The sequence below is a fragment of the Micropterus dolomieu genome, linkage group LG12 (genome assembly GCF_021292245.1).
Source record: "Micropterus dolomieu isolate WLL.071019.BEF.003 ecotype Adirondacks linkage group LG12, ASM2129224v1, whole genome shotgun sequence".
NCBI lineage: Eukaryota > Metazoa > Chordata > Actinopteri > Centrarchiformes > Centrarchidae > Micropterus > Micropterus dolomieu.
The window spans coordinates 6,741,465-6,769,220 of record NC_060161.1 but is presented as its reverse complement, the minus strand read 5'-3'; the positions used below and the strand labels follow the sequence as shown (position 1 = coordinate 6,769,220).

Below are 27,756 nucleotides of genomic sequence, written 5' to 3'. Positions count from 1 at the left end.
AAATATTTTCCTACAGTGTGTGTGTTCATGTACTTTCCCCTTAAAAGCACACTACTGTGTGTGTGTGGTCATGGGACTCCACCCCGTCCAGTCCTGCTGAGCTTCCAGACCGGAGTCAGGCAGAGGTTTGCTGGCACTAACCGGCTTCACTTTCCAGCAGTTGGCAAAACAACGTCTGCCAGACTCGCTTTTTCCGTCACTTTCTGCCGCTCTCACACCACTGTGTGTGAAACTGATTTTTATTCGACCTGTCTATGTTTTACATTGATTGCTGTAAAGCATTTTGTTCTGCACCTATTTATGATGGAAATGTTTTTATTTATGTAAAAGGAAACACAAAATGCAGGTGACAATCCATGTGACAATTCAAAATCGAACAGACTGTAATGCAGTAAGGCTCTCGAGCATTCTGTATCGCTTTCAGATATGTTTCTCCTGTAGATAAACTTCTTATTTAATCTCATCCCTCCTGAGTCAGCACACATGTAGACCTGATTGATTGAAGTAACCTCTTTAAATGTGCATTTGGGACCTACTCATGACAATAATAAATAAATTAATTTTGATTCCTTTAGAAACCCCTGGACAACTTCTGTGTTTCAGCACTTAATCTGCTCAAAACAGGTTGCTCTTTTTCTCCTCTTAGTAGAGCTGGACCGATATGGGTTTTGGGGGGCCGATGCCTGTATTAAAGTGAAAAAGAGTCGATTTATGAGCAGATATGTAAATTTAGATAATTATTTGGATAGTAGACACCTTTCCAGTCTACTTAGCACAGGCCAATACTGAAAGCCACGCTTTATGTGTATACCTTTTTCTAAATGAACTATATTAATAAAATAGATTATAAACTGGCTCTAAAACATGCCATCTATGATACAGTGACCTTCTGTTGAATTCATCTAAAACTGCATGACTGTCTATACCAGGGGTCGGCACATAAGTCTGGCACCGAGCCAAATTTTTTCACACCGTTACATGGCAGGCCAGGACATAGTCAAATTATTTCTAATCCTAATACGCCCATGTGGACGTTTAGCTCAGTCGGTATGAGTGGGAGGGTTTTTGGCGGATATTTTCTCTCTCCCTTGTTAACCAAATTGATTATAAGGACACTTTTGCACATGCTCACAATAAAGCATGTGCTGCAGTGTGTGTGCGTCCCAGCGTTTGATCCGCATTCATAAACCTATGGACACTTACTTTCATTTCCCTGAGGAAATTCAGGGGAATCCAATCACAAATTTACTGACTGCTTTTTCAGAGGTGTGTCAAGCAGGCCAGAGACTCTTTTTGAATTTCCTTCAGAACTTTTTAAAGTAAAAGCTCTCAATAAACTTGACATAAAGCATTGCTGCGAAAAATGTTCTCGCGCTTGATTGAATAAGTTTAGTGTACAACTGTTTGCAATGCAGTTGGTGTAAATATATTAATACATTTTAATTTTTAATATAAGACCCTCATACCTGACATAAAATCAACAATAGACAGTAACACAACAAAGCTAACAACATATTTCCTGGTACTATTTGTGGTACTTGTTATTTAAATAGCATGAATAAACATTTTATTGAAAGTCAATGTTTACTGAATTGACCCGTACACAAGAAGAAGAATAGACTTAGACCAAATACCTATAGCCTAGCTCTGGAGTGAAACAATGAAATGAAAAATTCCAAATAAGGATAAAGAACAGCACTGCTAAGCTCCTTAAGTCCTCCACCTAAAAGTTGGTCAGTTCAACCTCTGAAAAAGGAAAAGTGCCGTGTTCATGGTGTCACATCTCACTGGCCTTTGAATCTGACCACACTTAAACTGGCTCACAGCAACCCTGCGTTCTTCGTCTGTTTCTTCCCTTGTGGTACTTCAACTGAAAATTAAAAGCACAAAATAACAAAAAAATTGTCTCAATTTCACAAGTTATTTATTTAAATGATAAATAAATAACTGTATATGACTGTGATTTATTCCATTATTGAGTTTTTATGCCATGGTGTGTTTTGTGTGTGTGTTTGTAGGCCTCCAGAGAGTCTCTGAAAATGGAGTTGTTAGCTGAAGTGTCTCTGCTGCCAGGGGAGGAAAGAATTATAGGTGAGTACATGTTGCTCAGTCAGATTTAAATCATTTGTTCTCTCTGTTTTAAAGAGATGCGTTTTGCCCCTTAGCTTACGGTGCTTTTCACACCTGTAGATTGGTTCATTTGGTCTGGACCAAGTGGAAAAAAATGATACTCTGTTGCATTTTAGTTCTGGTCTGGTTCCTGTTCACACTGCAGTTTTACAAACGAACCAAGAGAAGTAACCATGGCGATACACAGACTGACAGGTAACTTGTTGATTGGACAGCTTTGGAGATTGTCATCCTGCTTCATCAGTGCATGATCAGGACCCATGTGAGGAAATCCAATTCTGGGGACTGACAGAAGTTTATGCAGCACTTTAACATTTCAGATCTATATCTCTATATAAGAGCTCAAGAAGAAATACGTTTTATTAGCATGATTAGTCATTTTAGACCGCAAATTGACCACATATTATGAATAATGAGGTAAAAACAGGACAGAGATGATGTGTCTTGTCAGTAGTAATTCAGGGCTTATTACTGTGGGATCGCTGTCACATCACATGGGATCAAATGTTTATGGACTCAAAGTAGGCTACAAAGAGTACTGGCCCCTTTTTATAGCAGCTTTTCAGCCTATTAATCAGGGAAAATATGTGGTTAATTAGGCTATACATGGTTACTAAATTATTTGCATAAACGAAGGCTACACATGGCTTATACAGATCAGTTATAAGATCACTGAACACATTTCACGGAGTCAGCGGATGGATGCTCAGATCTAATATCTGCTATCATAAAATCCTACAGTTGGTTCGTTTGCTTTCACATCACAAGCAAACCGCACCAGAGTTTGTTCGAAAGAGACCTCCTTGAAGAGGTGGTCTAGGTAGGCTTGTACGCACACCTGCCCAAACGAACTCTAGTGTGATTCAGCCGAACTAAACAAGGCAGGTATGAAAGCACCCTTAGAGAACACTGCTCCTGTAAATTATGATCTAACATCTGAATCAGTCTGAAAGCAAATGCCGGGCCCAGAAGTTGTCCAAAGTCTTTGCTACTAGCCTTGCAGAGTTCCTGCTAATCCTTGAAGCTGTGCTGTTCACTTAGTGTGTGAAGACCATCAAAAGTCAGATACAGACCAATCCAAAAACGTGCTGCATATATTTAATAAAGTAGTATATATGTTAATGTATAATATAATTCAGGTTCAAAACGTCTGTGTATTTTTGGACATAGGTTAGTTCTTTCCCCTTGCTTCCAGTCTTCCACATCCTGTCTTCAGCTTTGTACTCTACACATAAATATGAGATCAACTGTTTGATCTTTCAGCAAGAAAGACAATAATGTAATTGGACTATGTTAATGATTGACACCATGTTCCTCGGTCAGACTTGAGTGAATACATTGCCATTGTTACTAATAGGAAACTACAAAATACTCAAGTTGTACCAGACTTATCGTGTAAGACTTTATTAAACACAGATGCATTTGAAACATTTAACTGCAAAATGTTAATTAATGGAAAAATGAAAAACTCTGATATTAATTTCATTAGCAGTACTTGTGAAAACTTTAAGCAACTGCAGTCGTCTCAACACTGCGGTTCCCTCTCAATCAGTCTGAAAGGCAGAATAGTACTTTACTAAATACAGCTGGACCTGCTTCTGCTGGAAAGCCACATAATGTTGCCATAAGTTAGTTGTATTCATGACTCAGCCTGTCGGTATTCTCTCGTTCTGACAGTGATTCCACCTGTGATCAGCTGACATGTGATGTAGATGCCATTTACTGTCCTCATTCGTCTCACAGAGTAGATGTCTCTCTTCTCCTTTTCTGCTTCCTCTTTTCTGCATGTGTGTTGATTTCTTCCCATACAGCACTCACTACTTATCTACAATAATGATGAACCTGAGTGCTAATATAAAAAAAGGAACCTATTCTGAGCCATCAAGGCCTGCGTAAGATCATGAGAGAAGATGGTTAAGAAGTCAAATCAGTAAACAATGTTTGTATTCATCTATTTTCAGATAAAGACATCATCTACATCTGTCCATTCAGTGGAGCAGTGAAAGGCAAAGTGTTGATCACCAACTACAGACTCTACTTCAAGAGCTCAGAAGCTGTGAGTCCCCTAAAGTCATGTGGGCCAGTTAACGGCTCAATACCCATGAAGTGTGGGTGTGTGGGTGGGGGTGGTGATGTTTGACAGACAGAAGCCATTAACTAGTTTACCAGCAGCAAGGTTAAATAACACATCTGTGATCTCTCTGTGGGCTGTTTGTGGTGTTTTAACTCCGTGCACTGCTGCTGGGGTCTGTTAATACAAAAGCAATGGGGGGTGTTGCTCATCAGAAACTTAACTCATTTTTCCAGATGGCACAGTTACATGATGTGGTCTATAATAGACACGGACATTCAGCAGGAGAAAGCCAAAAACCCCCCGAGGGGGGTGCAGAGGGAGATTATTGAGGCAAAGATACTGCAGGAGGTGGATATGAGTTACAAGTGGTGCTCCTTCTCGTTAAAGAAAAGTCATAACTCAGTCAAAACTAAACACACAGATCATTCAGTGTGGCTTTCAGATACCTCCAATTGCAAAAAGACATACATATATCCAGTGATAGTTGTCTGTAGATCCATTTGTACATTAAATGGAAGTGCTAATTTGGGATGCTTTTTAATGGTGCCAGTTTGACTGTATGCAAGAATATTAGTACCTTTTTTTTTTTTTTTTTTATATTTCATTTTGTTTCCCAAGTAGGGAATATTGGTTGATTGGCAAAACATTTTTGACACAGCATCTTCTAACGCAATACCAGATAACACACCAGGGTCTGTTTTACAGGAACCAAACACTTAAGGTGTGAAAGCACCCTTATAGAGTCCACAGTGTTGCTTTGTCATACACACATGTCTGTAAGACATTTCAGACAAGCTTGTTATTTTGAGCAACACGCAGGACTTCCCTTCACTCGTGTGGAGCGGAGTTGAAGTTTGGAGGAGACCTTCTCTCTTTCCAATTACAAACTATTTTGCCATATATATCATTAAAAACTTATTTAAAGTGAATAATTTGACAATTTTAAAGAATTTAAATACCTTCACTAGCTAATTTTTTACGCTCCAGATACGCAAGTCTGTCTGGCAAACAGACCTGCCACGTAAAGCTAGCTATGGAGATGCGGGGCATCCAAAGTTGTATATTTACGCTCAATCCAATTTCACCCCTTGCCCCTACCACTTGTTTTCAAGTGTACCTCTTGTCCTGCAAACAGGGTTACAAGGGCCAAATATTCGCCTATGAAATGGAACAACCCTTCAGGAACCCGATACGTCATCAGTAGTCGACGATGAGTCGACGATGGCTCTGACGTTAAGAGAAGTGAAGAGTTTTAACAGGATTTCTCCATGACAATGATTCCAATAAGCTGTCTTTTGCTGTGGTAATCTCTCTCGTATGGTAACGTTATATCATACATCAATCGAACTAACAAGTCACCAATTAAAAATAAACACAGCTTCAGGTAACTAACGTTACTAGCGAAGCTGGCTACTGAGGCAACATGCTTGATTTTTTTTATTTTTTATTTATTTATTTTTTTTAGAATTGTTTTGATGAAAATCTCGTATTATGTTGAAATGACATTAAACTAAGAATAACCATGGCTATCGTAAATTTTACAAAGAAAATACTTCTGCAGTCTGGGAACTTTCTCATAGCCTTCCGTTTGGAGTGTGCCTATTTGAGGGCTATGTTGCCCTACCCCTCTATCGCAACAAGAATCGGGACACCCTAGCTAGGGCCAAGTGGTAGAAGCAAGGGGTTGAGCTGTAGTGTCCTTTATGCACACTGTATGCAGGGAAACGAAGGGAGCAGTCCTTGTCAGTATTCACACCATTTATAAGTAGTAGAGCGTACTTTATTGGTATTGGTTGATGTCATGTTAATGGCATGTGTGCTTGACTGTGTGACTCATTTTATATCTTGGTATCTTGGTGTGCGTAACGACTTGCTGACTCTGCTCTTGCTGTAGGACGTGGCTGTGATGCTGGACGTTCCTCTGGGTGCCATCAGTCGGGTGGAGAAGATGGGTGGGGCATCGAGCAGAGGAGAGAACTCCTACGGCCTGGATATCATGTGCAAGGTGTGTGTGTGTGTGTGTGTGGTACAGCATCAGGAATGTCATTGTCTGCCAGCTGATTTGTTTGTTTACAAGAAGCACAAATTCATGTTCGGGGTTGGGCGATATGACCGTCAAACTGTGCGACCTTAGGAATGTGTTCACCGGTAGAGATTTGGCAATTAGCTTTTCCAGCACAGGAGCAATCCCTTACTGTCTCTGCTCTATATTTCGAGGGCGATGAGCTTCTTTAACGCAAGCCCCCTGAAGCTGATGTCTACTCCAGATGGATAAGTTTTAGCAACTGCTTTGTGCTTTAGCCAACTGTAATGTTAGTTTTGTAATGTTTGTTAGTTTACTGTTGAGAAAACAAGGTCTCATGGATGGTGCTGGCTAAGATGACACTACTCTTTTGTTCATTCTGAATAGTAAGGAAAGCAGAGGCAGAAATGGAGGACGTAACAAAATAATCTTTGACTTTTCGAAAAAAATAATCAACAGAATGGTACCGAAATAATCCTTAGTTGCAGTCCTAGATTATAGGTGCTGAGGAGTATTACTGCATATGTGGAAAAACATTTTAAAATGCGTCTTGTGTCTCCAGAGGGAGCTGTGTCATGATAAATATCCTCAAGTGATGTCATTTGAGGTTTGGCCTGAAAAGTTTGAAATTAAAAATCTGCGAGTGAGTTAACCACACCCCTGTAGACGGCTCCAGCCTAAATTAGCCACTGCTAGCTTCACATGGCTATGACCTCTGAACTGTTTCATTGTTGCAATGTGGATAATGTCTGTTTTGGCAATGTGTGGGTAAAAAAGACAAGTGCTCTGGGTCTCCTACATTGACTTTGATCCTTTCTTTGTTAAAGGTGTGCAATGACAAATCTTGTCGTCCAATAATGCTGTTTGTGTTTCTGTGTGTGTGTGTTGTTGGTCTTCTCTGATCTCAGGACATGAGGAACTTGAGGTTTGCCTTGAAGCAGGAGGGTCACAGCAGAAGAGATATCTTCGAGATCCTCTTCAGATATGCCTTCCCCCTCTCACATGGTCTGGTAAGGCGGCTTCTAGCATCTACTGCCATCTACTGATGGGGTTTCCTTTATCTGTAAAATAGGGTTGGTCAACCACAAATCTAAAGTGGTTGATTTTATATTTATTAGAATTTTTTTGCTGATCTGGCATCTGCTTTTCTGACTGGGGTCCATTCAACTGTATGTTGATTATAAAACATGCATAACTTTTACATTTCTCCAAAACTGCATCACCTACAGGACCCTCTCACTATTTTAAATCTACTTAATTCTCCCAACTTATTAGTTTTTAATCTCAAACTGCTTTAATTTGCTCACTTTGCTTTGACCTTCAGAAACACATGTACCGATCAAGACCACCGTGGTACTGACGGCACCGAACTATCCACCATGTTCCGAGTGTTCTAATGTAATAGATAGCTCTCTTTCTGTCTGTAAATTGCTTTCTTCACTCATGGCGAAAAAATTCCACACCTAAAACATGTTACCGGTCACCACTCATGGCCGATGGAGCTGAAAATTGGCCAATTCCAGTCCCCAGCCGGTCAATCGGTGCATCTCTAGAGATAACTTTTGTTATAAATTGGTGCTATATAAAACCTTTTGAACTGAATTCTGCTCATCCTGCAGACACAGAAACAGCACGGAGAATCTGGTCAATTTTCAAAATAAAACTCGCGATCATATATCAACAATAAACACAATTAAAACAGACAAAAAAGAACCAGATTTACTACATAGCCTACTTAACCATGGTAGAAGCACAACAATCACGGACATAGGGCTGTGCGATATAACTAGTGGAACAACGGACCGCTGTGCAAAATCATGGTCAGAATCAAATCAGAATTTGCAACACAATGAAATAAACGAGCATAATTGTAAATGTGTAGACGTTTTTCTATCATCAAATGATGGATATCATCATATCACACAGCCCTACAAGGACATATTATCAAGTCAACAAAATCTAAGCAAGTCAGAAAAATCAGGCAGACAAAACGCTATACTGTGGGATATGGAACTATGTCGCAGATGTGACGTTATTGAGCTGTGCCCGGTGGAATCAAGGTGTCATTTTCTCAGATACTTTGAACCATTACTTAAACAAACCACGAAAAACACCTGTACAATTTAGAGCACAATGGACACTGTGTATATGAGGGTCACTTTAAAGCGAATGCTCCACTGCGTCCAGTCTTGAACACTGACTGTATTTATAGCAGCAAACCATTTAAATCCACGCAGTACTGGCTGAGAAGGCACATTTTTCCTCCATTCCTCATCCTCCATTTGTTTCAATGCTCAGTATTCATGCAAATGTTAAAATGCAGAGATGCATCCCCCTCATATGCCATGACACACTGCTTCCCACCCACACCACAGCTACATCTGTTGGACTAAAATTTTGGTATGCTAAAATTTCTGTCAGAAGAAGCCTTACCAGGGCGGCATTTACGTCTCTGGAAACGGCCAGTGGAGACAAGAAAACCCTTAACTTATTCTGCCTCTCCCTCCCTCAGACTGAACAGCTCCAGCTAAAAATGGACCTGTACACTGCTCCAAAAGATTTAAGGTGCCGTAGAATACTAATTCTTATGTTCATATATAGGTTTCTACTAGAGGCCGACCGAGATGGTTTTTTGGGGGCCGATGCTGATAATATAGATAAAATAAAGAGAGACGATTTATGAACTGATATTTAGATTTTGAGAATGATTTGGATAGTAGACCCCTTTCCTGTAAAAACTACACTTAGAACAGGCCGATATTGAAAGCTGTTCTGTATGTGGACTATAGAACCTTTTCCTAAATGGATTATATTAATATAAATTACAGTGTCAACATGGAAAAAATTGCGCATCAATAAATATTTGCTGCTGGAAGGTGCAATTTTTTCAGCCATCTGTAAACGGAGAGAGTGAGAATGTGTATTTTACCTTATTCATAATCTGCCATAATTTCAATGTAGCATATTCACATCTAGTTTATCCCTTTACCAGCGCACTTTAATTCAAAGGTACGAGTAACCATTTCTCAAACACCATCTGTCTAAATCATACAGTCTATGATACAGTGACCTGCTGATAAATGCATCAAACACTACATGACTATCTACAACGAGGACCTGCAACTTTATCTGGCAGGAAGTCATGTTAGATTCTTGTTTAGCTCACACTTACTTACGTGTCCTCTGGTTTAATCATTTTCAACACACCGACTAAAACTACAAACAAACGGTTTGCAGATAAATTTAGAATACGTCGAACTATAGTTCAACGGCTCATTAACGTTAGCGCTCCTCCACTGATAAACACGGCATTAGCTTTGTGGCTGATTTAGCAATGGACAGCAGTAGAGAATATTTAGAAGTACATTTTACATTTATTCATTTTTAGCTGAAGTGATGAACCAGGGACAAATGAGTCTGTCAGCCTCCAACTCTGAACTACCGTAAGTTAACATTAAACATGCTGTGGTGAGCTGGGAGGAAGCCGTGAGAGTGCAGTGAAAAACGGGAAGGTTAGCAAGTCTGCTGTTATAAACAGCTGATGCTGATAAATCGGTCTGGCACTAGTTTCTACTAGAAAAGTTTTACATGATGCAATGTTCAAAAAACACACTATTTTTCTCATTCTGTCCACTTCCTCAGCACCTCTTTGACCCCCCAAAAACTTAGTTTTTGCTCCTGTCTCTTTAATGGCTCCCTCCCTGAAAGCCAACTTCCCCAAGCATAGAAAAGGGGTCGGGCTTAGCAACACCTCGCTGAGTCCAGCTGAATTGAGGCCTGATATGTGAAAGGGCCTCACTGATTACTGTACAAATACGCACCTTTATTCACTGGTTTTACTGTAACTGGATCAGATTTAATAGAGAAAATATTGTCCCTTTTCCCTCTGATGTCCTCTGGCTGCTCTGCCTCGACTTTTGCCGATTTCCGGAGTTTAAATCTGTAGCAGGGGAATCTTCTGGTTATTTTGCATGTGCAAGATTAAATATGAACAATTCTATGGCACCTTTAAGGGAACACTTAAATCACACATTAGATCTCAATGAACAAAATGGTTCAAAGTTAAAAATATTTAATATTATATTACATTGTATAATTTGTTGAGAACAAAATGACCTCACAACGGTCAAAGAAAACCAAAATCACCAAATGACTGAGGGCTGGAATCCATCTGGAAATCAAAGTAGAACATTTGAAATCACAGGCGGATCCAACTTACATGACTTTCATCACGGCAACTCATAATTTGACTACTGAACAAAGGTTAGAATAATAATACAATAGGTTCTTGGCACTGTTGTGCTCAGGCTCTATTTAAGTTATCTGTAATGTTGTGCCATCCACACCAAACTGACAGAAAAAGGGTGAAATAAATAAAACTGATAAATAAAACTGATGGTCACAACATAAACTTACAGAGTTGTTCCATTATTCAGGGGACTCCTATGTTTCTATATTGAGGTATTTACAGGACCATTAAAAGAATACTACAGCCAGGTCTCTGTGAAGATGAGGGCACAGCGGTCTCTGCTTTCCCGTTGCTGAGCGAGCTATAGTCTTACTTTCTGCATTTTATTCTCCAGCAACCGGACATTAGCCAGGAGCAGGCTGGGAAGTGGGAAAGCCTTTGTGTCAGACTGATTTAGTTTCAATCTTTTCCCCGCTTGCTTTCTTCTCTTCCTTCTTCTTCCGGCTTGTCTGCTTGTTTTGTCGGGAGATGCTGTTGCTAGTTATCATTTCCAGGTCCGTTGCTCTCAGTCCAGTCTCTGCACTTTCCATTCCAATACTGATTAATGTATTTTTGTCATAAATGATCATAATGAGACGAGTTTCTGTTTATAAAAAAAAAGAAGATAAAACCAGATTAAAAACAGCGGGCATTGAACACAAGCTGCCCCTGGTCTGACGTGTGGGGGTGTGTGTCGGTGTGTTAAGGTTCACTGTGTAGTCTGTAAGTCGTCTTCTCTTCCTTCTTTGCAGCCACTGTTTGCATATGTGACTCAGGAGAAGTACGAGGAGAATGGCTGGAACATCTACAAACCCATAGAAGAGTTCAGACGGCAGGTAAGGAGGAATAGAAGTGCAGCAATAGAACTTTGCAATTACACTATTGCTATTCCTTTTTATGCCAATAATTGAAAAAAGTAGGTGAAGGTGGGAGGTAGTGTGACCTTTTCCAGTAAATTTTTCAAATTCATAAACGTTCAAATTAATTGTTCCAATATAGTGTAAAACAGGTCAGAAGTGTACTGGGAACCAATCTGTTAAGTGCTTTAAAGCATTTAGCAGAACTGAAAGTAGAATTTGCATTAAAAGCATTACAGTGTTTGAATGAGTCACTGATGATCATCATTACCTTTTGTAGGGCTTACCTAATAACAAGTGGCGTATTACATTCATCAATAAGAACTATGAGCTGTGTGACACCTACCCCACTATGTTGGCTGTACCCTTTAAAAGTAAAGAGGAGGACCTCAGAAGAGTGGCTGCCTTCAGGTCAAGAGGACGCATACCGGTGAGTGCAAAACTGATCTGTATAAAACTGAACCAGATTAGCATGAGTACAGAATTTTGAGTTTGACAAAAAAATCTGAACTCACGGTCCACTTACTAGTGTCTACATTTAGTTGAATGGCATGGAGAAATCCGATGTATGAGGCTTTGGATACACAGACGCAACATGTTGGTAGGATCAAGTCATTGCTGGTTTGTTAAGTGGGCAATAAAATAATGATTATTATGATATCATTTCACTCACTAACAATGTAATGTTCAATAAATGTTTGATTTGATTAGAATCACAAACGAATTCACACAATTTTTTTATTGAGATTTATTTTGTTGAGGACAAGGTACTGAAAAAAGGTTTAACTTGATTTTATCATTATTGTTTTGTTCTGAAGTGCTCCACTGAAGTATTTGTCGTGTTCTGACTATAAAACAATTTAAAACCTCAATTAACAATCTGGTCTCTTCAACTTCAAAATCTGCTTTTTAAACTGATTTGACTTTTATTGTTGTTATTTTGATTATTGCTCCCATCCATATTTAATAGTGTATTAAATCACAGAAATAAAATGTTAAAATGACCAATAAAGCCAATATAGAGCAGAAGTGAAATTAAGAGGTGAATGCTTTGTAGCAGGGCCTTGGATCTGAGTCATGTGCCATTTCCTCATTTTTTGGCTGTTATTACTGAACTTTCTGACGACTAGACCTATAATTTTTTTTATTAATCATTTTTGACTTCATAACAAAGGAACTCAAGAATATACACTCTAATACTTATATTATTTTTTCCACAACAAACAGTCAGTCAGCAGTGAGCCTCTTCAGTCACACTGTGGCCCTGAGTATATTGAAGGCAGTCCTTTCTTTCAGGCTGCAAACAAATCCCATCTCCTTGTTCCCAACCAGGGACTAACCCTAACTAAGTATTTGCTTTGCAGTGGTTGTTTGAGCAGTACATAGCCCGAGGGGACTCTTTTGAGTTGCCTTCATCAGAGGGGTTGGTGTAGAAGTAACCATCTAGTGTGCTCATTGATTCAAACTGATGAATTGACTGCTGCCTCTGAAACCTGAAACGTACTGAACATACATATGGATCATTCAAACGATCACATCATCACATAAGCGTGAGCTGAGCCCATTCCTGTGAAGCTGTCTTCTTTGCTTTGTGCTCGTCACCCTGGAAGACTGTGTTGCCATCAGGAGCTGCCTGACAGTGACTCTATTTCCTACAGTACTGACTGGCAGCTGTAAAAATTTCATGTGTCTTTGTGCCTTAGGTTCTATCTTGGATCCACAGGGAGAACCAGGCAGTGATCGTCCGCTGCAGTCAGCCTCTGGTGGGTATGTCTGGGAAAAGAAACAAGGACGACGAGCGCTACCTGGACCTGATCAGAGAGGCAAACGATACCGCCAAGCTCACCATCTACGACGCTCGGCCCAACGTCAACGCTGTGGCCAACAAGGTATCTAACAATATGGTTGCTGAAAAATGTCTGGTTCACGATGCTGGCTCAACATTTTGATGTCTGTCATTGCATCAGCGATGGCCGATCGGCATTGCCAATCGGCCCAACCCTTCTAACACGTTGGCTGTTCAGTTTTTTTCAAGTACATTTTGTTTTAAGCCTAAAATTAGCATCCCAATGAATCTCACAGTTAACGTGAATTACCAACACCTTACCAACAGAGCCAGCTACCTCCATTCTCTCCAGAATGCCGAACTCAAGACTTCAAAACGGTGGTCCACCAAACAATGGGTGACATCACGTGGCTACATCCACTTCTTTTATGGGCTGTGCTCCTGAAAATGAGAAACGTGTTAGAGCCCCAACTCTGCAGACAAAACACACCAATCCAACCCTATTCCCTGCTGACATTGTTTAGGCCTTTTCAGATGGGGGGGTTTCACTTTGCCTGCGTAGTCGCTTTGATCCACATTCAACACAATTCAACTCCAGCAGCGGGCGGGTGTGTGCGTGAGACGAGCTTGTCGCTCCACCTTTCACATAGCCAGCTCCTCCCTTCCCACCAGCTCACCTTTACGGCATAAATCGCTTCCCATCTGAAAAGGGCTTTAACATCATTTCACTAATGAATGCTTCTGGACATATGGGCAGGAGGCTTGGCCTGTTAATTATTCTCACGAAACATGTGGTCATTTACACACAGAAGACATTCATCATGTTTAAGCAGATCATGTACACAGTATCTGAATCTGACATGCCCACTGTACAGGAAAAGTAGGAGAAAGATACAAGGTTTATTAGTCATCCAGCACAAGGCTGCTTAATGAAGTGAAGTTTGTTGTTCCATCCTGCTAAAATATGTTAAAATAAAACGATGTGTACAGTTATTGTTACATTTATTCATTCATTCATTTTTTCATTCATTCATTCGGGGCAGGTCTCTGTAACAATGTAGGAACAACAGTCTCTGAATTCTGTTGTCTGGTCAATATGAGTCCCATTTTATCCAGACCGGCTCTTGAGGAGCAGAATTAAGTCCAAGCTTAAGACCAGCATGCTCCTCTCCTGGCTCTCTCTCCTCTGAGCGATCACGGCACCCGCCGTGGCGCCTGGTCCCGTTGTTTGGGCCAAGTGGATCATGTTCTGCTGCTCTTTAACTCTAAAAACCCATCTTCATTTTCCAATGACTGTATTTATGTCAGAGGTAACACATGTTTTGGCAATAAAGCTGGAAAAAACAAAAGTGTAGCGAAGTTTAAAGGCGCTACCGGCTGCTGCTTCTACAAGCGCTGCCAGTTGCCATAGCAGTCCAAAAGTAAAAATGTTCTTACACAAGGCCCATTGTGTTCACAAATCTTTTGATATCCAACAAAAGAATCAGAATAAAATCATCTCTATCACCATTAAAAAAATGACCACTTGAACAGATATGTGTGTCAGGGCCTTCTGTTATCATGGGGTGTCGAACAGTGTTTTCCCCTTATCTGTTTCTCTTAGTAGTAGACATGCTAATATAAGCTGTAAAATGAGAAATAATAAAAATATTGAAGGTTTTATTACTCAGAATAGAATCAAAACTTTCTTATAATTGATTATCTGTTTCGGGATTAGTGTGAATGTTCGATCGTATGGTGCATGCTGTTCATTCCTTCATTCATCTTTACTGGCCAAGCAGTTTAGTTTTGTCTTGTATTTTCTCTTACCGTCTTTGCTATTCCCCAGGCCACAGGAGGAGGCTACGAGGGTGATGAGTACCAAAACGCAGAGCTCATCTTCCTGGACATTCAGAATATCCACGTCATGAGAGAGTCCCTAAAGAAACTCAAAGACATCGTCTACCCCAATGTGGAGGAATCTCATTGGCTATCCAGTCTAGAGTCTACACACTGGCTAGAACATGTTAAGGTAAGAAAAATAATATCTATTTCATCTAGGTGTAAAATATAATTTTTATTCGTATTCTGCCTTCATGGGCTGTCAGTACTGTTATTTTCTGAAAGTCCAAAGCCTGGCCCAATTTGAGTGCGTGTGTGTAGCTGGTGTTGTCAGGAGCCATCCAAGTAGCAGACAAGGTTTCCAGTGGGAACTCTGTGGTGGTTCACTGCAGTGACGGCTGGGACCGAACGGCTCAGCTCACCTCTCTGGCCATGCTGATGCTGGACAGTCACTACCGCACTCTCAGAGGATTCCAGGTCAGTAACTGCACAAACAACATTATGACAGGGAACTGCTCATCCACGGCAGAGCAGGGTTCATTCTGTCAACAAAGACCATGACTTAATTATGTTCACCAAAAACCTTATGTGTTTTTTTGACGAGACGACGTGGCACTGACGTCATTTAACTCTAACTAACCATATTAACATACAGTATTGTTATAACAGATGACAATAAAATGTAAAATACAATTGCCAACATAAAGACCCTATTTTTGTTACAGTGAGGCTAAGGAAAAAAACAAATACACTGTGCATAGAGTAGCTGGTAACAATACCACAAACCTGAAGAGACGCATTAAGGCTCATCACTAAAACACTGAGGTGGGTTTGTGAGCTATAGTAAGCCAACTAGTATGTAGGCTGTGTTTAATCAGATAATGATGAGATAAAATCTTACGTAAAATAAATTATTATTGGTTTTGCCTAGACTAGACTGACTAGCACAATGTAACCATCATGACTAAATCTTTACTAAAATAGTTTCAGTTTCTTTGACTAAGATGAGACCAAAATGCCCATACTTTTAGTTTACCAAAACTAACATAAAAAAACAAGATTAGTTTGACTAAATATAAAATAAAAAATGAAAATAAAAAAATAAAATAACAAAATCAAGACTATGCAAGAGAAAAATGGTTGGGAGCAGCACTGTAAGCTTTAATTGTACATATACAGTGGTTTTTACAGTACATACAAATAAAAGTGTCACTTTTTTAATAGTCTGGCTTTTGGAATAAAGCTTTAGTGAAATGAATGGAGAAGAGTCTGATGTATGGAACATTTTCTTGTGTTATTTCAGGTGCTGATCGAGAAGGAATGGATCAGCTTTGGGCACAAGTTTGCCTCAGTAAGTAATATAAGTAAAGTCCTGTCTTCAGAATCATCTTCCTCAGCTTTGTGTGTTTTTAATATGAATTCATATTCAGTACGCTCACATATTTTACTAATTAATTTACTCTGTGTGTGTGTGTGTGTGTGTGTGTGTGTGTAGAGGATAGGTCACGGTGACAAGAACCATGCAGATCAGGACAGATCACCCATCTTTGTTCAGTTCATTGACTGTGTATGGCAGATGACTAAACAGGTAGGTTTAATACATGTGAATCATCGAGCTGCGCTCATGTGGGAATGTAACCTCAAAGGTATTTACATCATTTGTCACATAGGAGCTGTAAAAACACGGATAATTTTTTTTTTCCCCTTCACATTTGTTACGTGAGGTAGCGGTACATGTCACAAACCGGCCCTCTAAAAAGACGGCCCTGTTTCATGCATGTGAGCGCACAGAGCAGCAGGTCTTGGGTGTACAGACAGTGTGGGCGTCTGCTAGTTTGGTTCATTTATGTGCAGCAGCTCAGTGTGCAAAAGGGCTGGGTGAAGGTGACTGTAAATCGGCGGTTGTGATAATTTAATAATAAAAACACAATTTAAACACCAATGCAACACTGGAATTGTTTCTCATGGATAAATAGTAAGCAAAGCAAAACAGGCAGAGAGCAGGGCGCCAAAGGGCATAGATTTTCAGGAGGGCATCAGGGCCAGTTATAACGGACCAGTCTGATGTGAGTAGAGGTGTGTGGTCTTCTGTAGCAGCCTGCTGTCCTTTGCATGAGTTTTAATGAAAGAAGTAGATAGCTGTGCGTAATGGCACTGCACTATGACACAGCACTTCATAACTGAAAGTTCTCAACATACAGCATGCTTCCTGCTGCCTTCAGATGGCTGCAGGCATTAAATGAACTGAAGGAGAAACTTTTCATACAGCATAAAGCAGCTGCGAACAACACATGCAGTTAGAAAGACTGAAGTGGCAGCAGAGACCTAAAGACTATTCTACCAAAGAGTGTTCCCTGATCTGAGATCTGACATGACTGAGGCCATCTTTGGCCTCTCCTCTCCTCCTCTCTCAGTTTCCTACAGCCTTTGAGTTTAATGAGCGTCTGTTGCTGACAATCCTGGATCATCTCTACAGCTGTCGCTTTGGGACTTTCCTGTACAACTGTGAGAGTGCTCGAGACCAGCATGTAAGACTGGTCATTACTGCCTGCTCTAAGTCGCTCGACAGCATGAATGCAAGCATTCTTTTACTTTGCAGTGCATTTCAGCTTTAATTGTATCCTAATTACACCCTTTGTGTTGTGCAGGAGGTGAGGTCAAAGACGGTGTCTCTGTGGTCTCTGGTCAACAGTAAGATGGAAATTTATTTAAACCCCTTCTACACCCCGGAGTCTGGCAGGGTCCTCTACCCTGTCGCCAGCATGCGCCACCTAGAGCTGTGGGTAACATACTACATTCGCTGGAACCCACGCATACGGCAACAGGTAGGACTTCAGTGTGTTTGTTATAACATACCAGCGTATCAGTTGGTTTGTAGTAATGTGATTAGTTTTTTCTGAATATGCACCAGTACAGTAATTTAAGGTGGCTCCTCCATTATTACCTGTCTTGTCTACTTGTCTTGTTGAGAGTACCTGTGTCATCATTTACATTGGTGCTGACGAAAAATCTTGTTTTCATGGTGGTATGAACATGTTAACATTAACGCATCACAAAGACTGCTGATGCAACACCAGCTAGCGCCGTGAAATTATTTAAGTGGACCCACCTTGCGCTGTGAAACGCATTAAGTTTGTGCCCAAGTGGTAACGTGACATGTAGAGTTTCAATTTAAAAAAAATATAACGTTACAAACTGAGGCGCAAACTTGCTCTGTTTGGGACTGTGAGCTGCACTTTATCCGAGCTGCAGAAGTTAACGTGTGGATTTGTGGTGAGATCTTTGCAGTGTTCGAGTTATAGCCTAATCTGAGCGGAGAGTGATTCAACATTTCCTTCTCTTACACACACAAACGCACAAAAACACGTTTCCATCACTTTTTTTTGAAGCATTTGTTAAATTTGTTCTGAAAAATGGCTCGAAACAAGAAATGTTAAAAAAAACAAATGAAAATACTTTGAGAAAGGTTTATTTGCACAATAAGAAAACACGCAATGCAATTTAAATATAGAAGAAACAAATATGCATGTCAATATGCATTCTTTATATATTTCAGCATTGAATATTTCATCACAATAGTGTTAAAATATTGTCTTGTTCTCGTGAACCCAATATTGTAAATCGTGCATGTGAGCCAAGTGTATCATCACACCCCTAATTTGAACCTCTGTCCCCACCACTTTTCAACAGAAAGTGATACTTATCAAAGTACAAACACACCCCAAAAAGCTTTAGTGTGTTAAATATTAATGTATTATAATAAAATGTTTTATTAAATTCATATAACTTTGTAAATAATCTTCTTGGGCTTAAAATCATACAGATTTTTCATTATACGGCAGTCAAGTTGGTATTAAATTTCATCCTAGGTGCTATTAAAAAGGTCTTAGTCTTAAATTTAACTTTGAGAATCCTGGGGGTACCCTGATACTTTATCTGTTGTACTTTTGTAAAGACATCTGTTCAACAAGCATGTAGAAAGTGATATTTTATTTTGCGCTTTGTTTTACACAAGCAAAGCGATGTAGCTCGGCTAATAGCAAATTGTTACAAACAAACTAAAACAGAAGCTGTCTGTCTGTAGTCTAACTGTAGCAATAAGTTATCTGACCATCAGGAAACTCCTTAAATTAAGAGTTGAGGCAGAGCAGCTGGAGGACATCAGAGGGAAAACCAAAATATTTACTGACTTTCCTTCATAACCATAAAAGCACTTTCTGTAAAGGCTTGTGCAGACTACACAACTTGCTGTCTTGTGACGGTGGCGTGACACAGCAGTTATTTGTTATTATGAAGATAGAAATTAAAAAGACAAAGAATATGAGTGAAAAAATGGATTAGCACACACGGGTTGCAGAGATTGTCTGTGCTACAGAGAGTAAAAAGGGTTTGGAGGAGGTCCTTCGTCCATGACGTCAAGAAGGGAGACAAATTCAAATGGGTCTTGGGGTCTTAAGACACACTGGGGACACACATTTTGTCTTTAGACACACCACATAATGAAAATGCACTAAACTGTACAGTCTCATGCAAGTGTGTGTGTGTGTGTGTGTGTGTGTGTGTGTGTGTGTGTGTGTGTACTCCAGCAGCAGAGTCCGGTGGAGCAGCGCTACAAGGAGCTGTTGGCCCTCAGAGACGAGTACTTGAAGAAACTGGAGGCGCTGCAGCTATCTGACTCCTCCCCTTCCTCCCGTCTGGCTAACAATCCCACTCCTAACACCTCCTCCCCCACCACCTCCACACCATCACAGCAATACACACACCTACAAACTCCCCTCTGAGGGCTGGTGACCCCCCCCCCAGATATATTTGTTGACTTGCACTTATGTCTTCTTCACCGATTTCTGTCAGTCTCACACACGCAGGGAATTAATGAGTATTGTCCAGTCCTAACTGTGGATAACAAAGAATCCTATTAAGATTTACATTTGATGGTTAATTCTAACACCATAGTGATAATGATGGTGATTTATGCAATATGTCACAGTACAGCCTTGTTACAAGACTTTTCTACACACACGCATCATACAGTGAAGCCTTAAAGACATTCAGTGGCTTTCAGTCCAAGGGCTTGAACACACAGGACACGCAGTGGGTGTGTGTAGGCACACATGTAGGTGTACGTTATGCTCTGACTTGACAAAAACGTAACAGGAAAACGCGCTGTTGATGGTTATGTATTAATCAGATCACAGTAGAACCACATATATTACCTATAGATTCAGTGATAGAACAAGATACCATACTGCTTGAGCCAGAAAGATTAGATTTATATTGGGAATAGTGGCTTGACAAAATAATCTTAAATCAAGGTCCACTTACTCGCATTTTGTAGTTGAAAGCTGCTGATAAGCAAAGTATGTGAACCTGGAGTTAGAATTATTTTGCCAAGTGTACTGTGTTGTTGACCAATAAAGGAACTGACAGCAGAGTCATCTCCATGCTTCCGCTACAAAGACATTTCCAGAGCATAGCTTAGCCTGTGCTAGCTTAAGCAAAATGTTTAAAAGTCATCACAAATAAATGTTAAAGATTGATGATGATTTATTATCCATTATTATTACTGAACTGCACTCGTCACACTATGAAAATGACTTTTGCATTTTCACACATCAAGTCAGCTGAAGGTATAGGAGCTGTTTTTTTTTTTTGTTTTTTTTTCACTTTTGTCTGTGCTAAGCTAGCAGTTTCCCCTGCTTCCAGACTTTTTGCTAAGCTATGCTAACCACAGCATGAACCTACCCACTGATCTTGGTGTTCTCATTAACTCGGATAAGTCAAGACACTGGCGGAATAGTAACAATACTTTTCCTTTGAAACACAACACATTTCACAGTTAGATGTCAGAACACTGCTAGGTGAGACAGGGTCTGTCTCTGCCTCTCTCCTGCTACACAACCATTAGTGTCCTGTGTGTAATCAAGATGTGGTACAATTCTCACTTTTCACGCTTCTTCCTACGTGCTGCACTGCTGCTGAGTGTTGCCCTGTCCGTTGAGGAACTGATTAGAACTGCTGCAGAGTTCATGCAGCGGAGTTGGAAGCTGGGATTGTCTACAGTGGATGTCAGTGTACGTCTCCCGCTAAGTGCATATCAAGTGTGACAGATTTGGACGGATTGATGTGGAATTTGTTGCTTACGACATGAGGATAAAAGCTAGAGCTGTCTCTGTCATGTATGTTTTGCCATTGTTAATAGCTAAGCTCACCTAAGCAGTATTTTCCAGCACTTCCTAAGCTATGGCACACAGAGCAAATACAGTTCTAGCCCACAAGCAAGAGTTTGGTTATTAGAATTGATTAGAAATGAACTTTTATGAATGCAGCTTTGATGAGGTTTTAAATATATTTCAGGTGCTCAAGATAGTGTAGGGAAATGAAGTGGTATTGGCCTCTGATCCTGGATCACCTCTTGTACTTTTATGTTCTCACTAAACACAGACCCTAGATGGAGAATCCAGCCCATTTCCATGATGGCCTTACCATGCCAAGATGTTTGTAACCAGCATACAGTGAGCAGAAATGAACCAGTTAGCGCTCACTTCCCCATAAATACATTTTTTGTATATCTGCTTTTAGATACTGTCTCCCTCCCTGATCTCAAAGCACATGTACCTTTTGGACAGGTGTTGGCTTTATGTACAACGTTTTTTTCCCACATTTCAATTTGATAACATATAGGCCAGTTTTATATCAGAAAGGAAAATTCTAGGCAAGAATTAAGTGTTTTTTAATTTTCTATTTACATTTGCCAGTGTCCAGAGACGTCGGTACTGAAGCTGGTGCAAAACATGTAACTAATAGGAATGGTGGGGAAAGCTTTAACAAAAAAAACAAGATAAAGCTGTAAAATTAAGGGAAATTTTATATGGAAACTAACTGTTGACAAATAAAATGTATTTTTCACATAGGAAATTCTATGGAAGATCATTTCTGCCAGAAAAAGAATGAAAATGAAATGCTAGGAATGACAAAAATAGAAATATTCATGATATGTCAAAATGGCATCATGGCTTCAAATGCTCACAATCAGAAAATCAGGTTTGTTAGTTAATTGATGTACAAGGAATTATCCTTGGTATTTTGGTTCATAACAATAAACACAACGAGATAATAAAAAGTGAAGATGGAAAATACAAAATGTACAATTAAAAAAATATGAAAGTAGTATTAAATGTATGTACAATATGTCTGCTAGTTTTTAGAGCTATACAGTTTGTGCCAGTGGCCAGGGAGAAAGGGGTCAGCCACAATCTTTCCTGCTCGCCTCAGGGTTCTGGAGGGGTGGCAGATTGCAGCCAGTCACCTTCTCAGCAGAGCAGATATGCTTCAGCCTGCCCTTGTCTCTGGCACTGGCAGCAGTGTACCAGATGGTGATGGAGGAGGTGAGGATGGACTCAATGATGACGTCAGTCAAAGTTGAGATTTCCTTTTATATGTTAGTCGTTTTTTACATTCACAATTTAGAGTTGACTTATGTCATTATTCATTTTGACTGATTATTTTTATCATTTTGCTTGTTCTAATGGGCTTCCATAAAATTCCCTGATAAGAACACCTGTCCAAGAAGCACATGCTTTTATAGTTGTCTCTGGGTTTTGGTGCCGTTGTGGGGCTGGTGTCCACAGAACGGTGTGCAGAGTCAAACTCAGGACATCACGTGGACAACAGTGTGTGCGCAGATAAAAGAGGACTGTTGGAAACGGAATCTGATTTCTCTATCATGACAATGGAATTAAAGGACTTATATAATAGTGTGATATTAGGATTTTGCTGCTAACTCAAAAGACTCCCATTTTGGTTAGTTTGAAAACAGCTGATACAAACTTGGACAGAAAAATAATGAATGCTGCTAAAACATCCATTTTAAATGTATGCACTGTATCATTCACTCTGTCGGGATAGAGACAGGACTGTTTATTACAATCGCTCTTGAGTTGAAGTTCTCTGCCATCATAATTGCTCAGTTTAAGGAGTAATGTCTGGTAGTCCTCAGTCTCTTATTCCAACCTGGGCAGCTTAGCTTGATTTACTGGAGTACTGTAAGTTTCGAATTGAAGTGTGGGGCTCTTTGTGTTGCCAGCACATCATAATCAATCAAGAGAAATTTAGTAATATGCCTATGCTGACTTGTGTGTTATTTTGGCAAGGGGGTACATCACTGAAAACAAAAATAAACCAATGGATAACTATTAAAAGGAACTGGTGGTAGTTTAGCTTTGAGGCCCAATTTATTGCGCATTTCATATAGAGCAGGTCTAGACCTCAAATAAGTATTATGTTACAAGACCCCAGAAGTTAAGAAAATATGTAACTAGGCAGACCATTTTAAGGATGTGCTTCCTAATAGAGTGGTTCCACTGTAAATACACAGTTGTAATGACCTAACCTTCATGAATGAATATTGTGTTGCAATAGCCCAGCAGTCTTTATTAATGGAGACCATACTGAGAGAAGAGTTCCTTTACTTTGGTGAATTCATAGATACAGGAACATTTTTTTTACAGTCTGGTCAAGGCACATCAGCCGACCCTTCTCCTGACTATCGAAACACTCCTGGGACTTGTAGTCTTTTTATGTCTAATGTTCACAGGACACAGATTGGGACACTACTTCTTGGAACCCTTGAAACCCAAAATAGCTCCTCCCACTAAGCTTTCTGTGGTGAAAGACATTTGAGTCAAAAAGGCTCAGAAACACCAGCTCCAACTCCAGTCAATTTTCCCCCAGTGTGTTCAATGTATTGGCTTTCCAGAAGGTGGAGTAACAATGCATTCAGATCATCCAGTGTATGTACAGTGTGAGCGTTGTGAAGAGGTGCAATAAGTCATTTTGCGAAGTGTATCAGGTCATGTCCAGATTTGTGCCTTGATTCTTGTGAGAACCACTTTCACCTCTTCAGAGAGACATACTCTAAGTGTCCTGGGTCATGTTTGAGAATGCCTTGTATCCTCAGATTTGGAAAGATTCCATGCTGCTCCCTAACCCTACACTGTGTGAATCCGTAATAGACCACACAGTAGCAAGAAAAACTTTGCAGGCCCTTGTTTATGTGAAACCCCACGGCCAGATAAGATGGATTTGAGTTGTGTCAGTACGTTTAGTACAGAGATGGCGTATGCAGTCTAGCTTAGTCCAAAGCTGTTTTGTTTATAAGCATCTTGTCAGCTAGCAAGCCAGTCACCAGTCCATCTAAGAGTTGCCTGACTTTTGTCAAACTCCAACTTGCTTTCTTCTTGCTAAATGTGACATGTATTTTTAGATTACATTTTTCTGAAACCAACAATCTGACATCCCCCCCCCCTACATACTGACAGGTAAAAAAGGAGCAAGGGTCTGAACTTCACTTTAGTTCTCTTTTTTCTTTCTTTACACAATAATTTGTGTCACATCATGTTCACTCATGTGAATAAACATGAATGTTTTCCAGGAGAAAAGTCAGTGCTGTCCCCATATTTAAACAATGTCACATCTCTGACAGTCAGGTTTTTCGCTCCACATGTCGACTTTCAGAACAACTATAAACTCTTCTCGATTAACTAGTTTTGAGTGTAACCCGACCTTTAATATAATTCCAAGGATTGGAGAGCAGATGCTGCTAAATCGTTTAATGAACTTACAAGAAAGAATAGGACTTGGTCTACCTGCAAAGATGTCAGTCTCAAACATGACTCTGTTCCATGTCTGGATGGGTCAGAGTGGGCAGATTAGAGTGCAGCCTGATTCCTATGTTCACGGAGAAGAGAATTAACACAGGTTCTACCAAATTGATACTCTTGACAGGTATTTGACATCCTTGATGAAAAGTTTGATCTCATTGAGGAGGTTTGTGGATGAAACAGGCAGAGAGGTGACCGCATCAGTAAAGTGCACGTCGGTCAGGTGGTTATGTTTTTAGGGAAAAACAGATGAAAATCTATTTTTTTTACTTTGTACAAGCACCATGATGTAATTACCTCAGTCAAAACCTATTTTACTGCCTAAAGTTCTATTGTTGTAAAATACAAATATTTTATGTAGTGTAAAATCTTACCGTTTTATAAAAAGGAAAGTAATATTGGTTCAGAAATTGTTGGTATAAATTGTGGATTTCTGCTCCATTGGTAAAAATTGTATTTTTGAGGGCATTTTCTTTGGTTTGTATTTGTTTACCCAGGATGAAAAGACAGAAGCTTCTAGATACTGTTCACTTGTCACAAACCTTGACATCTTCCTCTAAGTTCTCTGATGGATCTTCAGTTTTTAGATGTTGGCTCTGTGATGATGCATCTGAGAAGTACTCAGTCATTGTTCATTTCAGTTTGAGTCTTTGATGTAGGGGAATATGGTTTGAGGGGTTTTATGTCCTAATATAGCCTGCTTTTAATGAATACACATGAAATGTGTTTCAGGATCTTTTTGACATTAACAAGGGAAAGTAAAAATAATATACATTTCAAATATATTTCTTTTAATCATGATATATCCTCTCCACCGTTTGTTGGATGGCTCCTGTTATGTAAATATTACTGATTAAATTAATTTAAAGATTTCTGACTCTGGCTCCTTGCATGTGTTCCTTTAATTATGTGAGAATGTGTGTTCACCATGCTATTTAAAATGGTCCTTTCTAACTGCATCAACACATGCGATGATTAAAAATGCTGAAAAGTGTGTACAAGATACATTTTGTGAGAAATCAAAATAAAACAACTTAGCTTGTTTAGAATGAAACTCCTGCAGGGATTCATGGATAGTCCTGATCTAGAATGGTCCTGGACCATCTTCTTCAAACCCATCTCAACCTGTTCAGGCTAACGTGCTATTAGGTTAAAATTATCCTGTTTATTCTTACACAGCTAATTTGGTCCTTTGAATGGAGGCTGAGGATGAATTTAATAGTGGATGAATAACAGTGTTCTTATTATGAAATAAAGGCAAAAATGCATCAGAAACCATGATCAGCTTGTATGATTTGCTAAGTGCTGATCATGTTAATGCAGTTACACGAGGCAGGTGTGTTGGGAATCCTTCCAGCATGCAACAGGGCAACATATAACAACACATAATTTCATATGTGTTCCTGTGTTAGGGTGTCATTTGAATGTGGTCAGATTAGGTAGAGACTATGATTGGTGAAGATCTCCGTGGACATGCAAGGTAAAAGTCCCTTGCATGTCATTGCCATAAGCCTGCTATGAAAATAAAAGCTCAGCCTCGTCTCTTTCAAAGCAGCGTTTTGATTGTATGATCAGTTTTCTGCAAAGTGATTCTTGCAGTTCATCATTTAATCCGTTTTAGTGTTCGGATGACACTTGAAATGCCATATGTTGTGGCTCTGATGGTTTGAGTTTAGGTCTTATTGCTGACAGTATCTCAAGCTACATTTGGCTGGGTTTCTTTTGCACAAACCTTTAGTCTTCATTGTGAAAATTACATTGTTACATAAACAGGTCATCTCAGTTTCTCAATATCCAGTATCCAGGTTGTGAATTAAAATCACAATTATATCAACACCCCATCCATCGTCAACCGCTTATCTGGCATCTCAGCTGACATTGGACGAAAGGCAGGGTACACCCCACACAGACACGGGGAGAACATGCAAACTCCACACAGAAAGGCCAGGGCAACCGGGGTTTGAACCCGTGACCTTCTTGCTGTGAGGCCACAGTGCTAGCCACCGGACCACCGCGCCGCCCTGTATTAGCACTCTTTCATTATAAATATAAAAAGAAAACAGTTTGTATTTGGAAGTGAGTTAATGTATTGGCTTCACCATAAAACATCTTTGTAATGATTCAGCTGCCAATAAACCTGCGCTTCTGCAGGTTTGGGCTTAAGGGCTTGTTGCTCCGACGACAGTTCCTGATCTGTGTAAGTCTGGGGAAAGACACTAATACTGTGTGTCTTTATTTCATTTCTCATTGACAGTGATAAAGTCAGTCACCCCTCAGCCACTGAACAGGTTTATTTCATACAAACACCATTTTAACAGTTTATTGACAGGTTCCTCCCAGTCAGTGTTTACTTTTCTGCTAGATTCACCATTCACAGTAAGTACCCTATATGTAATAGCAATGCAAAACAAAAATTATAAAATGAAGTGTTTTAATAAAACAAAGTCATGTAAAATAGAACTTATTTATAAGATCCAAAATAATAGTAAATGTTCCCTAACATCTCAATGGCCATTCAAACACTATCTGCTCATACCATTTATTCTTACACTCAGTTGCCAGTTTATTAGGTACACCTTGCTAAAACTAAAGCAATTCATGAAGATTATAATGTTGAGTTTTTGCTGAAACTGTTTTAGAGAGGTGTTGATTTAGTAGTCCACCCCATTCCTATAAACAAGGGTAGGCTAAATAATAGAAAGGCCTCTCTGTGTAAGGCAGCACAGTTCACCAGCACCACAAACTTCTTGTGTGGAGGAACCTTCTTTTCTACAGTCTATGGGGAAGAACTGGACTGGGCTGCTCAGAGGCCAGGCCTCTTTCAAATGAAATCAAAAGAAAATTGATAACATACAGAAATATATTTAGAAAAACAAACAATACAAAGGACATACCAAAAAGAAAACCAAAATAAGAATGAATTAGATATTAAATCTAAAAGTAAGGCGAATAAAGTAGCACGTCAGCTGTATTAAAGTGAATACTGTCAATGGTATGACCAAGTTGTTGATGTGACTATCATCTATGTTATCATTTAGCCTATCATTTAAATATCCAGAGCATTTTCTATATAACATAATAATAAGGCTATAACCCAAATACATCATTCCTGTATTTGCTAAGTCAACTGACATGTTCATCTGTTATTTAAGTTTGTGCCTTAGAATCCAACAATGTA

General features: G+C 39.6%; 1 protein-coding gene and 1 long non-coding RNA gene across 7 annotated transcripts in view; one reads left to right on the top strand and one right to left on the bottom strand.

The window, feature by feature from the left end:
* Positions 1 to 25,448, top strand: part of mtm1 (myotubularin 1) — a 37,430-nt gene extending 11,982 nt beyond the window's left edge. For 3 of the 4 annotated variants that reach the window (XM_046064315.1, XM_046064314.1, XM_046064313.1), the window contains exons 3-16: positions 2,019 to 2,091; positions 4,092 to 4,186; positions 6,099 to 6,209; positions 7,136 to 7,237; positions 11,208 to 11,291; positions 11,593 to 11,742; positions 13,016 to 13,201; positions 14,927 to 15,109; positions 15,241 to 15,396; positions 16,223 to 16,270; positions 16,415 to 16,507; positions 17,334 to 17,447; positions 17,568 to 17,744; positions 19,506 to 25,448. In XM_046064315.1, the coding sequence (XP_045920271.1) occupies positions 2,019 to 2,091; positions 4,092 to 4,186; positions 6,099 to 6,209; positions 7,136 to 7,237; positions 11,208 to 11,291; positions 11,593 to 11,742; positions 13,016 to 13,201; positions 14,927 to 15,109; positions 15,241 to 15,396; positions 16,223 to 16,270; positions 16,415 to 16,507; positions 17,334 to 17,447; positions 17,568 to 17,744; positions 19,506 to 19,700 (1,767 nt within the window). In that variant the 3' untranslated portion in view covers positions 19,701 to 25,448. The remainder of the gene's footprint in view (positions 1 to 2,018; positions 2,092 to 4,091; positions 4,187 to 6,098; positions 6,210 to 7,135; positions 7,238 to 11,207; positions 11,292 to 11,592; positions 11,743 to 13,015; positions 13,202 to 14,926; positions 15,110 to 15,240; positions 15,397 to 16,222; positions 16,271 to 16,414; positions 16,508 to 17,333; positions 17,448 to 17,567; positions 17,745 to 19,505) is intronic. The other variant, XM_046064316.1, reaches the window with a different exon arrangement.
* A 1,403-nt stretch (positions 25,449 to 26,851) lies between these two features.
* Positions 26,852 to 27,756, bottom strand: part of LOC123980096 — a 3,187-nt gene continuing 2,282 nt past the window's right edge. For all 3 annotated transcript variants that reach the window (XR_006827373.1, XR_006827374.1, XR_006827372.1), the window contains one exon: positions 26,852 to 27,756. This exon is cut by the window's right edge and continues 700 nt beyond it. This is a non-coding gene — a long non-coding RNA (uncharacterized LOC123980096).